We start from the raw sequence: 13,515 nt of genomic DNA on the forward strand, positions 1-13,515 counted from the left end.
GTCCCTGCCGCTGAAAAACATCCCCACAGCATGATGCTGCCACCACCATGCTTCACTGTAGGGATGGTGCCAGGTTTCCTCCAGACGTGACGCTTGGCATTCAGGCCAAAGAGTTCAATCTTGGTTTCATCAGACCAAGTAATCTTGTTTCTCATGGTCTGAGAGTCCTTTAGGTGCCTTTTGACAAACTCCAAGCGGGCTGTCATGTGCCTTTTACTGACGAGTGGCTTCCGTCTGGCCACTCCACCATAAAGGCCTGATTGGTGGAGTGCTGCAGAGATGGTTGTCCTTTTGGAAGGTTCTCACATCTCCACAGAGGAACTCTGCAGCACTAGGAAGAGTATTGGTGGTTCCAAACTTATTCCATTTAAGAATGATGGAGGCCACTGTGTTCTTGGGGACCTTCAATGCTGCAGAAATTTTTTGGTACCCTTCCCCAGATCTGTGCCTCGACACAATCCTGTCTCTGAGCTCTACGGACAATTCCCAATGGCTTGGTTTTTGCTCTGACATGCACTGTCAACTGTGGGACATTATATAGACTTTCCAAATCATGTCCAATCAATTTAATTTACCAAAGGTGGACTCCAATCAAGTTGTAGAAACATCTCAAGGATGAGCAATAGAAACAGGATGCAACTGAGCTCAATTTCGAGTCTCATAGCAAAGGGTCTGAATACTTATGTAAATAAGGTATTTTTATTAAAAAAAATTGTACACATTTCAAAAAATCTGTTTTTGCTTTGTCATTATGGGGTTTGTTGGTAGATTGAGGATTTTTGTATTTATTTAATCCATTTTAGAATAAGGCTGTAATGTGGAAAAAGGGAAGGGGTCTGAATACTTAACGAATGCACTGTAAGTAATGTTTTATGGATTTCTACCAATTTGCTGATATGACAAAATACTCTCAAATGGTTTAAACCAAGAGACGTTAAAAAATAAACGATTCTGTAGAAACTAAAACACTAACAGCATCAACCCAACAAAAAATATATATTACAAATTCTCTTAGCAATAAGTTATTTCACATCATGCAATAAAAAAAAATAGGAACAAGAATATCAGATTGATATTCTTCAAATGTGTTGGCAAGCAAGTAAAAGTCCCTACTTTCTCTTTCAGGTGGCACTTAAGTTCTTCTGATGTCAACTTATTTTCTTGATGAGGTAAATGACAGATTGAAGTATTTGATAGCAGTGATGGGGGGGGGGGGTGTGTTAGGAGTCTACCCAGCTCTGCTCCACGATGGCAGAAACTCTCTTCTCGTACTCCCGCTTGTTTTCTTGATAAAGCTGTGCAGCCTGGCTGTTGGCTGGACTGTTAGGATTCGGCTCATCCAACAGGGACTGTGAACACAAAGAGATTGAATGTACCGGTATGAACGTGTGTAGTTCTTCGACCCTACACTTTCAGTGAGGTGACTTGAGTCAGAGTCTTGTTATGTACAGTATATCCAGGAGCAGAAATAACACCACAATGCTACATTCCAACAAAGGTACAACCAAGGTTATACAGAACATACTGCAAAACAGAAATGAAGTACACTACATAAAGAAACTGTGTTACATTTGTAAAATACAGACACACAGACAAAGTAGTCTATCATGATGTCAGACTGATTACAAACCTACCTGGATAGACGTCAAAATGGAAGACACATCATATGTGGGGCTCCAACGATTCTGAAGGATGTCTAAACATATACTTCCATCTGCATAGACTACAAGATCAAAATGATTGTTTTCATTTCAAATAAAGATTTATACACAATCACATGAAACAGAATAGCTTACTCACTGGAAGAGCTACAGTGGAAGTCGGAAGTTTACATACACTTTGGTTGGAGTCATTAAAACTCGTTTTTCAACCACTCCACACATTTCTTGTTAACAAACTAGTTTTGGCAAGTCGGTTAGGACATCTACTTTGTGCATGACACGTAAGTTTTCCAACAATTGTTTACAGACAGATTATTTAACTTATAATTCACTATATCACAATTCCAGTGGGTCAGAAGTTTACATACACTAAGTTGACTGGGCCTTTAAACAGCTTGGAAAATTCCAGAAAATGATGTCATGGCTTTAGAAGCTTCTGATAGGCTAATTGACATCATTTGAGTCAATTGGAGGTATACCTGTGGATGTATTTCAAGGCTTACCTTCAAACTCAGTACCTCTTTGCTTGACATCATGGGAAAATCAAAAGAAATCAGCCAAGACCTCAGAAAAAAATTTGTCGACCTCCACAAGTCTGGTTCATCCTTGGGAGCAATTTACAAACACCTGAAGGTACCACGTTAATCTGTACAAACAGTAGTACGCAAGTATAAACAACATGGGACCACGCAGCCGTCATACCGCTCAGGAAGTAGACGCGTTCTGTCTCCTAGAAATGAACGTACTTTGGTGCGAAAAATGCAAATCAATCCCAGAACAACAGCAAAGGACCTTGTGAAGATGCTGGAGGAAACAGGTACAAAAGTATCTATATCCACAGTAAAACGAGTCCTATATCGACATAACCTGAAAGGCCGCTCAGGAAGGAAGAAGCCACTGCTCCAAAACCGCCATACAAAAGCCAGACTACGGTTTGCAACTGCACATGGGGACAAAGATCGTACTTTTTGGAGAAATGTCCTCTGGTCTGATGAAACAAAAATAGAACTGTTTGGCCATAATGACCATCGTTATGTTTGGAGGAAAAAGTGGGTGGCTTGCAAGCCGGAGAACACCATCCCAACCGTGAAGCACGGGGTGGCAGCATCATGCTGTGGGGGTGCTTTGCTGCAGGAGGGACTGGTGCACTTCACAAAATTTACATTTACGTCATTTAGCAGACGCTCTTATCCAGAGCGACTTACAGTTAGTGCATACATTATTCTTTTTTATTTTCATACTGGCCCCCCGTGGGAAGCGAACCCACAACCCTGGCGTTGCAAACGCCATGCTCTACCAACTGAGCTAGATGTCATCATGAGGAAGGAAAATTATGTGGATATATTGAAGCAACGTCTCAAGACATCAGTCAGGAAGTTAAAGCTTGGTTGCAAATGGGTCTTCCAAATAGACAATGACCCCAAGCATACTTCCAAAGTTGTGGCAAAATGGCTTAAGGACAACAAAGTCAAGGTATTGGAGTGGTCATCACAAAGCCCTGACCTCAATCCTATAGAAAATGTGTGGGCAGAATTGAAAAAGCGTGTGCGAGCAAGGAGGCCTACAAACCTGACTCAGTTACACCAGCTCTGTCTGGGGGAATGGGCAAAAATTCACCCAACTTATTGTGGGAAGCTTGTGGAAGGCTAGACGAAACGTTTGACTCAAGTTAAACAATTTAAAGGCAATGCTACCAAATACTGATTGAGTGTATGTAAATTTCTGACCCACTGGGAATGTGATGAAAGAAATAAAAGCTGAAATAAATCTCTCTACTATTATTCTGACATTTCACATTCTTAAAATAAAGTGGTGATCCTAACTGACCTAAGACAAGACATTATTAGTTTAAATGTCAGGAATTGTGAAAAACTGAGTTTAAATGTATTTGGCTAAGGTGTATGTAAACTTCCAACTTCAACTGTAAATGCTGAAAAGTTGATACCAAGTTCACTTTCGCATCAACAACATGGCTAAAGTATTTAGGACATCTCAAATGTGTCCAAATCAAATCAAATTTTATTGGCCACATGCGCCGAATACAACAGGTGCAGACATTACAGTGAAATGCTTACTTACAGCCCTTAACCAACAGTGCATTTATTTTTAATAAAAAAAGTAAAATAAAACAAACAAAAAAAGTGTTGAGAAAAAAAAGAGCAGAAGTAAAATAAAATAACAGTAGGGAGGCTATATATACAGGGGGGTACCGTTGCAGAGTCAATGTGCGGGGGCACTGGCTAGTTGAGGTAGTTGAAGTAATATGTACATGTGGGTAGAGTTAAAGTGACTATGCATAAATAATTAACAGAGTAGCAGCAGCGTAAAAAGATGGGGTGGGGGGCAATGCAAATAGTCTGGGTAGCCATGATTAGCTGTTCAGGAGTCTTATGGCTTGGGGGTAGAAGCTGTTGAGAAGTCTTTTGGACCTAGACTTGGCACTCTGGTACCGCTTGCCGTGAGGTAGCAGAGAGAACAGTCTATGACTAGGGTGGCTGGAGTCCTTGACAATTTGAGTCCATAGGGACTCTCTTACCATTTGGGTGAAACATTTTGGAGATGAATCGAACCGTGGGTGGCTTGTTAGGGTACTCTTCTGAAAATTCTATCACAAGCTTAAAAGTTCCTGCGGAGAGAGAGACAATTAGTGTTACTAAAAATATAATCTGTTCCTCATTAATCAAACTAATCCTTTATGGAGTGGAGAAAAAAAATGGTCCGCCCTACAGCTAATAGTCTGTGACATGACTAATATAAGCCTGAATATGAAGGCTGACTCAGCACTTTCTCCATATTCCACAGCATAATTTAAGGCAGCGGAGTCATGAACCTGTTCAAATTGATCACACTTTAGAATACCAAGACTATCTTTGCTCTTGGCTAGCATGATTGGAAAAAGTAAGAAAGCCAAGTTCATTGTTTTCAACCAGTTCATGGGTTAAAGTAATGTTATGATAAACTGATGATTTACATTACTGTAGGCTAACTCAAACTGATTTAGAAAGAATGGTTAACTTACCATCCTCAAATGGTGTACCCACAGGCCTGCAAATAGAGGAAAAATTAATTGTACTGTAACAGGCTAACATTTTTTTTTAAATTTTTTATTTAACCTTTATTTAACCAGGTAAACCAGTTGAGAACAAGTTCTCATTTACAACTGCGACCTGGCCAAGATAAAGCAAAGCAGTGCGATAAAAACAACAACACAGAGTTACATATGGGGTAAAACAAAACAAAGTCAAAAATACAACAGAAATACATATAATATACAGTGTGTGCACATTTAGCAAGTTATGGAGGTAAGGCAATAAATAGGCTATAGTGCAAAATAATTACAATTAGTATTAACACTGGAATGATAGATGTGCAAGAGATGATGTGCAAATAGAGATACTGGGGTACAAATGAGCAAAATAAATAACAATATAGGGATGAGGTAGTTGGGCGGGCTAATTTCAGATGGGCTGTGTACAGGTGCAGTGATCGGTAAGGTGCTCTGACAACTGATGCTTAAAGTTAGTGAGGGAGATAAGTGTCTCCAGCTTCAGAGATTTTTGCAATTTGTTCCAGTCATTGGCAGCAGAGAACTGGAAGGAATTGCGGCCAAAGGAGGTGTTGGCTTTGGGGATGACCAGTGAGATATACCCGCTGGAGCGCAGACTACGGGTGGGTGTTGCTATGGTGACCAATGAGCTAAGATAAGGCGGGGATTTGCCTAGCAGTGATTTATAGATGGCCTGGAGCCAGTGGGTTTGGCGACGAATATGTAGTGAGGACCAGCCAACAAGAGCGTACAGGTCACAGTGGTGGGTATTATATGGGGCTTTGGAGACAAAACGGATGGCACTGTGATAGACTACATCCAATTTGCTGAGTAGAGTGTTGGAGGCTATTTTGTAAATGACATCGCCGAAGTCAAGGATCGGTAGGATAGTCAGTTTTACGAGGGCATGTTTGGCAGCATGAGTGAAGGAGGCTTTGTTGCGAAATAGGAAACCGATTCTAGATTTAACTTTGGATTGGAGATTCTTAATGTGAGTCTGGAAGGAGAGTTTACAGTCTAACCAGACACCTAGATATTTGTAGTTGTCCACATACTCTAGGTCAGACCCGTCGAGAGTAGTGATTCTAGTCGGGTGGGCGGGTGCAAGCAGCGTTCGGTTGAAGAGCATGCATTTAGTTTTACTAGTGTTTAAGAGCAGTTGGAGGCTACTGAAGGAGTGTTGTATGGAATTGAAGCTCGTTTGGAGGTTTGTTAACACAGTGTCCAATGAAGGGCCAGATGTATACAAAATGGTGTCGTCTGCGTAGAGGTGGATCTGAGAGTCACCAGCAGCAAGAGCGACGTCATTGATATACACAGAGAAAAGAGTCGGCCCAAGAATTGAACCCTGTGGCACCCCCATAGAGACTGCCATAGGTCCAGACAACAGGCCCTCCGATTTGACACATTGAACTCTATCTGAGAAGTAGTTGGTGAACCAGGCGAGGCAGTCATTTTAGAAACCAAGGCTATTTAGTCTGCCAATAAGAATGTGGTGGTTGACAGAGTCGAAAGCCTTGGCCAGGTCAATGAAAACGGCTGCACAGTACTGTCTATTATCGATCGCGGTTATAATATCGTTTAGGACCTTGAGCGTGGCTGAAGTGCACCCATGACCAGCTCGGAAACCGGATTGCATAGCGGAGAAGGTACGGTGGGATTCGAAATGGTCGGTGATCTGTTTGTTGACTTGGCTTTTGAAAAACTTTTGAAAGGCAGGGCAGGATGGATATGGGTCTGTAACAGTTTGGATCTAGAGTGTCACCCCCTTTGAAGAGGGGGATGACCGCGGCAGCTTTCCAATCTCTGGGGATCTCAGACGTTACGAAAGAGAGGTTGAACAGGCTAGTAATAGGGGGTTGCGACAATTTCGGCGGCTAGTTTTAGAAAGAAAGGGTCCAGATTGTCTAGCCCAGATGATTTGTAGGGGTCCAGATTTTGCAGCTCTTTTAGAACATCAGCTGTCTGGATTTGTGTGACGGAGAAGCGGGGGGGGGCATGGGCAAGTTGCAGCGGAGGGTGCAGAGCTGGTGGCCGGGGGTAGTGGTAGCCAGGTGGAAAGCATGGCCAGCCGTAGCAAAATGCTTGTTGAAATTCTCGATTATTGTAGATTTATCGGTGGTGATAGTGTTTCCTAGCCTCAGTGCAGTGGGCAGCTGGGAGGAAGTGCTCTTATTTTCCATGGACTTTACAGTGTCCCAAAACTTTTTGGAGTTAGTTAGACCCCAACTACCTAAATAAACATATTGCCACACAAGACCACAATATTTCAGATAAATAAAGTTAATTATTTAACGGTGAGGGGAAAATGTATTTGATCCCCTGCTGATTTTGTATGTTTGCCCACTGACAAAGAAATGATCAGTCTATAATTTTAATGGTAGGTTTATTTGAACAGTGAAAGACAGAATAACAACAACAAAATCCAGAAAAACGCATGTCAAAAATTTATAAATTGATTTGCATTTTAATGAGGGAAATAAGTATTTGACCCCTCTGCAAAACATGACTTAGTACTTGTGTCTCTGGGTGCAGTTTGAAGGGCCTGCATAAAGGGATACTTCGGGTGAGTCGGATGAACTCGTGGATACAATTATGTCTCTGTGTCCAGTATGAAGGAAGATGGAGGTAGTTTTGTGAGTCAATGCTAATTAGCATTAGCGCAATGACTGGAAGCAACTGCCTTCAAACTGCACGCAGAGACACAAAAATGGTATCCACGAGTTCATCTGACTCTGGAGAAGTAGATAATTGCCAAAATCCCAAAGTATTCCTTTAAAGAAGGCGAATTAGACATTTGTCATGGCTTCTGCTCTGGAGATGTTCTCCCTGAAATATTGTAATAAATTGAAATTATTCTGATTGATATGATCAACGACTGCTCTCACATTTGTTCACCTGGAAATGCCATTTACACCCTCCTTATAACAAATATAATTTTGATAGACTATTAATAGCACATCGCATTACAAATAAGTTTAATTAATGTATGATGTGGCTGTTACGTTTTGTTGTGATGGTTGTTTTAATCCTGTTTGGACCCCAGGAAGAGTAACTGCGAGGATCCTAATTAATACAAATAATGAGTATGACTATGCAATACATTCCTGGTATCAGATACAAATGCTCTCATTTCCAATCAACAAAATAACTTTATATGTGGCTACTAGCCTCCACAGTTCAACAACTACATGTCACCATCTAAACTAACCCCCAGCCAACACACCCCTCTGCCTCCCTCTCTGACAGTAGCGTAAACCACAGCTCAATTTGCCCATATCCACCTCATCCGTATGGTCCTGATGCCCATGCCAGGATGACCACACTGGCACAATAAGAGGGGTGGCTTTAGAACACTCACCCAAAAATAACCGCATTCCACACCATGATGTTATTCTCTGATGGAGCACCACTCACGCCAGTTGGGGGGTCTTCTTGAAGTCTGAGGACAGAACAACAGAGAGGAAACAATAGAATTAAACCTAAACCCTGGCCCGACAACTGGTTTCCTAAACGTTGCAAATATTTCTGAGCAAACAAGACGACAAGTGTGCATTCTACCAAACTGAAAGAAGTGTTATTGCTTGTTTGCAGAACAACAACAGCCATACATGACAATCACTCTAGAATCCAGAGTCCACTGTGGGCTTCACCATAATGACATTATTACAACCTTAAATATCTGTCCTCCTAGCAGCTTATTATCACCAAAGCCCAGTGTTCTCTGGTAACTTTAAATCCAGCAGTACCATTCCAAAGCTCACCGCAATAAAAACATCTCACTTTAACAGCTTACCTTCATGCACCAGGTAGACTGTGTTTTTGTAGATCCATCTACAAGTCTCTACAGAGAACACCACTGACCCCATTTACTGTAATCTCTGTGTCAACGGAAAGGCTAATGCATGGTGCTGTTACAAATTGTGAGTCACATTTGAATCATGTCACTCACTGTTCCCTGCAAGGAAATCTTGATGTTGCCAACCAGATACTTGCTGTGTGATGTAGGCTACAAATAGCCTAACTAATAAAAGATCTTATGAACAATGTATGTCTAACGATAGGTGTTGTGAGACTGAATTCAACAAACCATTTATCAAAGCCACCATGCTTATCAAGAAATGCTCCATTGTTCTCTTTTACACACTAGGCCAGTTGGTGGCAGAGGGAGTCAGGTAGAGTAGAAATGGGGATGTGACAAATGGAAACATTTTCTTAAAGTTTAAACGGCCATTAAAAAAAACACATCTGTTTTCCGTTAAAACGATAAGAAAAATTCATAACATTACATGTGAATTCACAATGAGTCTGCGATGCTGCCAGCAACGGTTTGGGTATCACGGTGTCCCTTTCAGATGGTTAAGCATTGCACCTGTACTTCCATTACTGTACCTCAATTCCACCTCGCAAAGTTTGCATTTCCTTCTCATTTAACTTATCAAAGTATTGCAATACAGGACTTCGCTGCTGTCGCTTGCCTGCCGACTAACATTTCTGAGTGTCAATATTCCGTTTGCAATCGACTCCTAGGATTCAGTATTTTTAGTTAGTGGTGGCTAAAGTGAACTGAAGTCTATAGTGGCTGTTTAAAGAACTAAACCATGGATTACAGTTTATCCTAGCCCATAGACTACTTTCAGGGTGAGGAACCATATAACATGAAGTTGTAAAATTGGTAACTACTCCTTTAACTTAGATAGCTAGCTAAATGCAGTGGCTGACAAGTAGATGTAACTAGTTAGTTACACGTGAACGAATAAAAACAAGTTAAGCTGGCTAGCACATCTGTGTGGCAATGTGGCTCTAGCATGCTAGCTGGCTATGCCAGTTGGCTAACTGAAGCAACATGATTACATCTTACCATAGCTAGGTACCAGACAGTACAACGTGGCTAAGTATTAAATTAATGACTGGCTCAGTGATTAGCTCGCTTGCTACAACCAACTCGGTACTGTTCAAGCCTCACATTAACGGTACTGTTAGATAGCTAAATCAAAGTGGCTAGCTAGCTTCCAGCGATCTAGCGTTACTGTAGCTAGCTAACGTTAGATAGCTAAATACAACAAAAGCAGAGCTAAAACGCTGCGTTACCTTTTGAAATCTCTCATAAGTCGTCTTCTAGCTGGAGTAGACATGATTCAAAACGTATACTTTGGTCATAAAAATGTATCGAATCGATGTTATTAGGGGTAAATCTTTCGTCTGTGATTTTCTCTTCTCCCCAGCACATCTACCGTGACGTCATGTACCTCCACAGGGGAGAAATCGCAAGGACATTCGATTGGAACAGTGCACTTTCAAATTAACACTTTTTCCAAAAAAATTGAACAGTGCGTCCAATTTATACGACACCTTCACTTGGTTAGTATTCAAACCTTTAGACATATGAATTGTCACACCAGGTCTCAGGGATGTCTAGCCCAATAATGGACTAATGTTACTCCTTGTAGTCCATGGACCTTACATGTTCTGTTTAGAGCCAAATTGGCTCTGGAAGCCAAAACAGTCAAATATTCCATCTAAACTTTAATCGATTCTCAATTGTGGTACGGTTCTAGAAACATAAAGCCCAATATTTTCATATCACATAAAAAATAATTGTACAAATGCAAAATATACACTTACCGTACACTGTTTTAACACAGTTGCAGCCGACAGTATTTTTCAGTAACACATTTAAGGCATCCTTCTTGCGTTTACACATAGGTGTTCAGAGACGCAGATAGATAATTAACACAGGTAGTCCACTCTGTTTTCAGTAAACAAGCGCTGTAACATGGAAATATGGCCATGTAGGAACCTTGAACCTATAAATGTGTGTAGAAATGTAACCTTCAGTAAAAAAATTAAAAAAAGATTTCTCGCTGATATGAAAGATACGTTCTTTATGTTTCCAAAACTGTACCTCAAGCCATGCATTTTAACATTCAGAAGGAGTGTCAGAGGACTTGAAACAAAACTCCCCTGGCCAGAATATACTATCCTCAATAGGCACTAAAGATAGTAATCGTATATGAATGGGTTAAGGGATGGCTAACTGGAAATTCCTTTGGTCTCTAACTTACTGAGTTAGCTTGGTAAATCAGCTTTTGGTTTTCTTGCACCTTATTTGTGGAGCAATCTTCAAAAGTTCGTAAATTTGATGTTTTGGTGCCTCGAGGTCTTGCATAAAGATTAGTTTACATGTCACCTCAATCTTGAGTATTCACTTGGTTACTATTCATGCAGTGTCTTTCAACTGTATGACATTTCCAGTGTTTCAATTTGGAATGTTCTAGAACGCCTCTCAATTGTGATCAATTTTGCCTGTTGTTATGGTAACCATGTTCTAATTTCTCACCTCTTGTTTGTCAGAATTCTTCTTGGGTGGATACTCCTGGGAAGAAAAAAAAACTGAACAGTGCCTTGCAAACATTAAGTGGTCTGTCAGTTTAAGGTATTGTTTATTCCAACCATGAAATATAGAAAATGTATGAGAGCAGTCAGGAGAAAAAATGAAATAAATGCAGTCTTTGTATCTACTCAGCAACAAGTATTCTGACCACATGATGTGTATTAACCTTATATGTTTTCACTATAAATCAAGTAATTGTGATTTCATTTGAAAGTATTACACTGGATGTTGGATGTTTGCCTTTATATCTGTTTTTAAATTAAGGTATTTACCATATGTACAGCCCAATGAAGGATGATGGATATGTATGAGAACCTTGGTGTGGTGGGTGAGGGGAGCTATGGCACAGTGATGAAGTGTCGACACAAGGAGATGGGGCACATTGTGGCCATCAAGAGGACAAAACCATGAAAAATATTATTATTATTATTTATTTTTTGTCATTTAGCAGACGCTCTTATCCAGAGTGAATTACAGTTAGTGAATGCATACATGTATTTGTTTTTTGTTTTTTTCATACTGGACCCCCGTGGGAAACGAACCCACACCCCTACCGGCCAAACCCTCCCCTACCTTGGACAACGCTGGACCAATTGTGCGCCGCCCATGGGTCTCCCGGTCGCGGCCGGCTGTGACTGAGCCTGGACTCGAACCAGGATCTCTAGTGGCACAGCTAGCACTGCGATGCAGTGCCTTAGACCACTGCGCCACTCAGGATTATCATGAGAGAAATCAAACTTCTGAGGGTGAGGAATTTATACTGATCAGTGACTGTCTCAAATATTGGGTACAAGTCACTCATTGGCTACAGTCCAACTAATGTCACATCCATGATAACAGCATACTAACTACTACAACTTTAATTCTGTTCATATGTTTTTACACAGCAATTTCGCCATGAAAACCTTGTGAACATGCGGGAGGTATTACGGTTCAAGAAGCGCTTGTATGTTGTCTTTGAGTACATTGACCGAACAGTTCTGGAAGACCTAGAAAGATACCCTCGTGGTTTGGACAGCAAACGCCTCAGAAAGTACATGATCCAAATTCTAGCAGCCATGGATTACCTTCACACCAGCAATGCAAGTATTCTCATGTCATAGACTCAGCCTAGTGAGTTTACAGGATGTAAAACACATAATGTCAAGAGGTCAATCAGCTGGTGTGAAGTGGGTTGAACAATCTTGTAAAGAGTTACAGCATACACAAAAGTTGGGATGACAAAGAAACTTAATGACAGTAAAACAGTAACATTTCTCAACAGATCTTTCCCAGAGACGTCAAACCGGAGAAAGTGCTTGTGTCTAACTCTGGGGTGGTGAAGCTCTGTGACTTTGGGTTTGCCAGAACCTTGGCACCGACTGGGGAGCCTTTCACAGACTATGTGGCCATGTGGCCACGAGGTGGTACAGAGCCCCAGAACCTTTAGTGGCAGACACCACTTACAGCAAGTGGGTATCAAGCAGAACCATGGCTATCAGAGCAGTGTTGAAACTTGTGTGAATGTATTATGGAATAAGACCACAGTAATTACAATGTCATACCTTCGAAGGGTTCCTCATTATTTTGGTACAGGTCTATCACGTTTCTTTCGTCTGTGTTTTTTGATAGAGTGCTGATAGATTCTCTGAACCTTCTTTATTAGACCTGTAGATGTGTGGGCCATTGGCTGCTTGATTATAGAGATGGCTACCAGCAATGCTTTTCTGATGGGGACTTCTGACCTGGACCAGGTGCATAAGATAGTCAGCAAAGTGGGTAAGTACTGCCCAATGGGTGTAGTAGCTTGAGAGCCAATCTGTTTGTGCTATCATATCAACTCCTTGTCACTCACTGTCATGCCATATTCGGCTTGACAATGACTAATAAGCAACGGAGTTGGCAAGAGCACAAACATAGCTGGGACCAACAACAAAAGATCACCCTTGCCTTTCTTGCACTAACACACACACTTTTATTTTCTTAATAGCACTGACTTTCCTGATAGCTGCTTTATTGAGGAAAAAATGGCTTACTATGGATGTAATATGTGGTTATCTCACCTAGCTAGAATCCTTAGTTGCTACATCCATATTTGGACTTATAAATTAATGATATATACACATTGATTCTTGAAGAATATAACTTCTAAATGCCTCATGGGCTTAGTTCAACTGTCGTAACCCATCAGAACCCAAAAAATAAGCTTTTTTTACTCCATTGTTTGTAAACAATGTAAATGTAAACAAACACTGTTTAGCTCCAACATGGTTAAAACTGTAATTTTGAAATCATGGATGGTCAGTCCTTGCATCCATAGCTCTGTCTAGGAATTTGAGAGTGGTTACATTTCTCCAGGCCCATCCCTCAGCTTTTTACCAAAACAGAGGCGGGGTGCCGCTTTGTTATTGTTTCCATTAAGGATTCTAGCTTTA

General features: G+C 41.0%; 1 protein-coding gene across 1 annotated transcript; it reads right to left on the reverse strand.

Moving 5' to 3' along the window:
• Positions 1-790: 790 nt before the first annotated feature.
• On the reverse strand, positions 791-9,975 carry LOC121574428 (ubiquitin-conjugating enzyme E2 B). The gene is made up of 6 exons (XM_041887049.2): positions 9,799-9,975; positions 8,069-8,149; positions 4,681-4,706; positions 4,198-4,287; positions 1,635-1,723; positions 791-1,349 (listed from the first exon to the last, which is right to left on the reverse strand). The coding sequence occupies exons 1-6, from the start codon at positions 9,840-9,842 to the stop codon at positions 1,221-1,223; spliced, it is 459 nt and encodes a 152-aa protein (XP_041742983.1). The 5' UTR covers positions 9,843-9,975; the 3' UTR covers positions 791-1,220.
• Between the last annotated feature and the right edge of the window lie 3,540 nt (positions 9,976-13,515).

The sequence above is a fragment of the Coregonus clupeaformis genome, unplaced genomic scaffold (assembly GCF_020615455.1).
Source record: "Coregonus clupeaformis isolate EN_2021a unplaced genomic scaffold, ASM2061545v1 scaf0088, whole genome shotgun sequence".
Lineage (NCBI taxonomy): Eukaryota > Metazoa > Chordata > Actinopteri > Salmoniformes > Salmonidae > Coregonus > Coregonus clupeaformis.

Coding starts and splice junctions, on each gene's coding strand:
- LOC121574428 (XM_041887049.2), bottom strand. CDS start 9,842: ATGTCTACTCCAGCTAGAAGACGACTTATGAGAGATTTCAAAAG. Junction 4,288..4,680: donor GGGTACACCATTTGAGGATG/GTAAGTTAACCA, acceptor CTCTCTCCGCAG/GAACTTTTAAGCTTGTGATA. Junction 1,724..4,197: donor CAAAATGTTTCACCCAAATG/GTAAGAGAGTCC, acceptor TTGATCTTGTAG/TCTATGCAGATGGAAGTATA.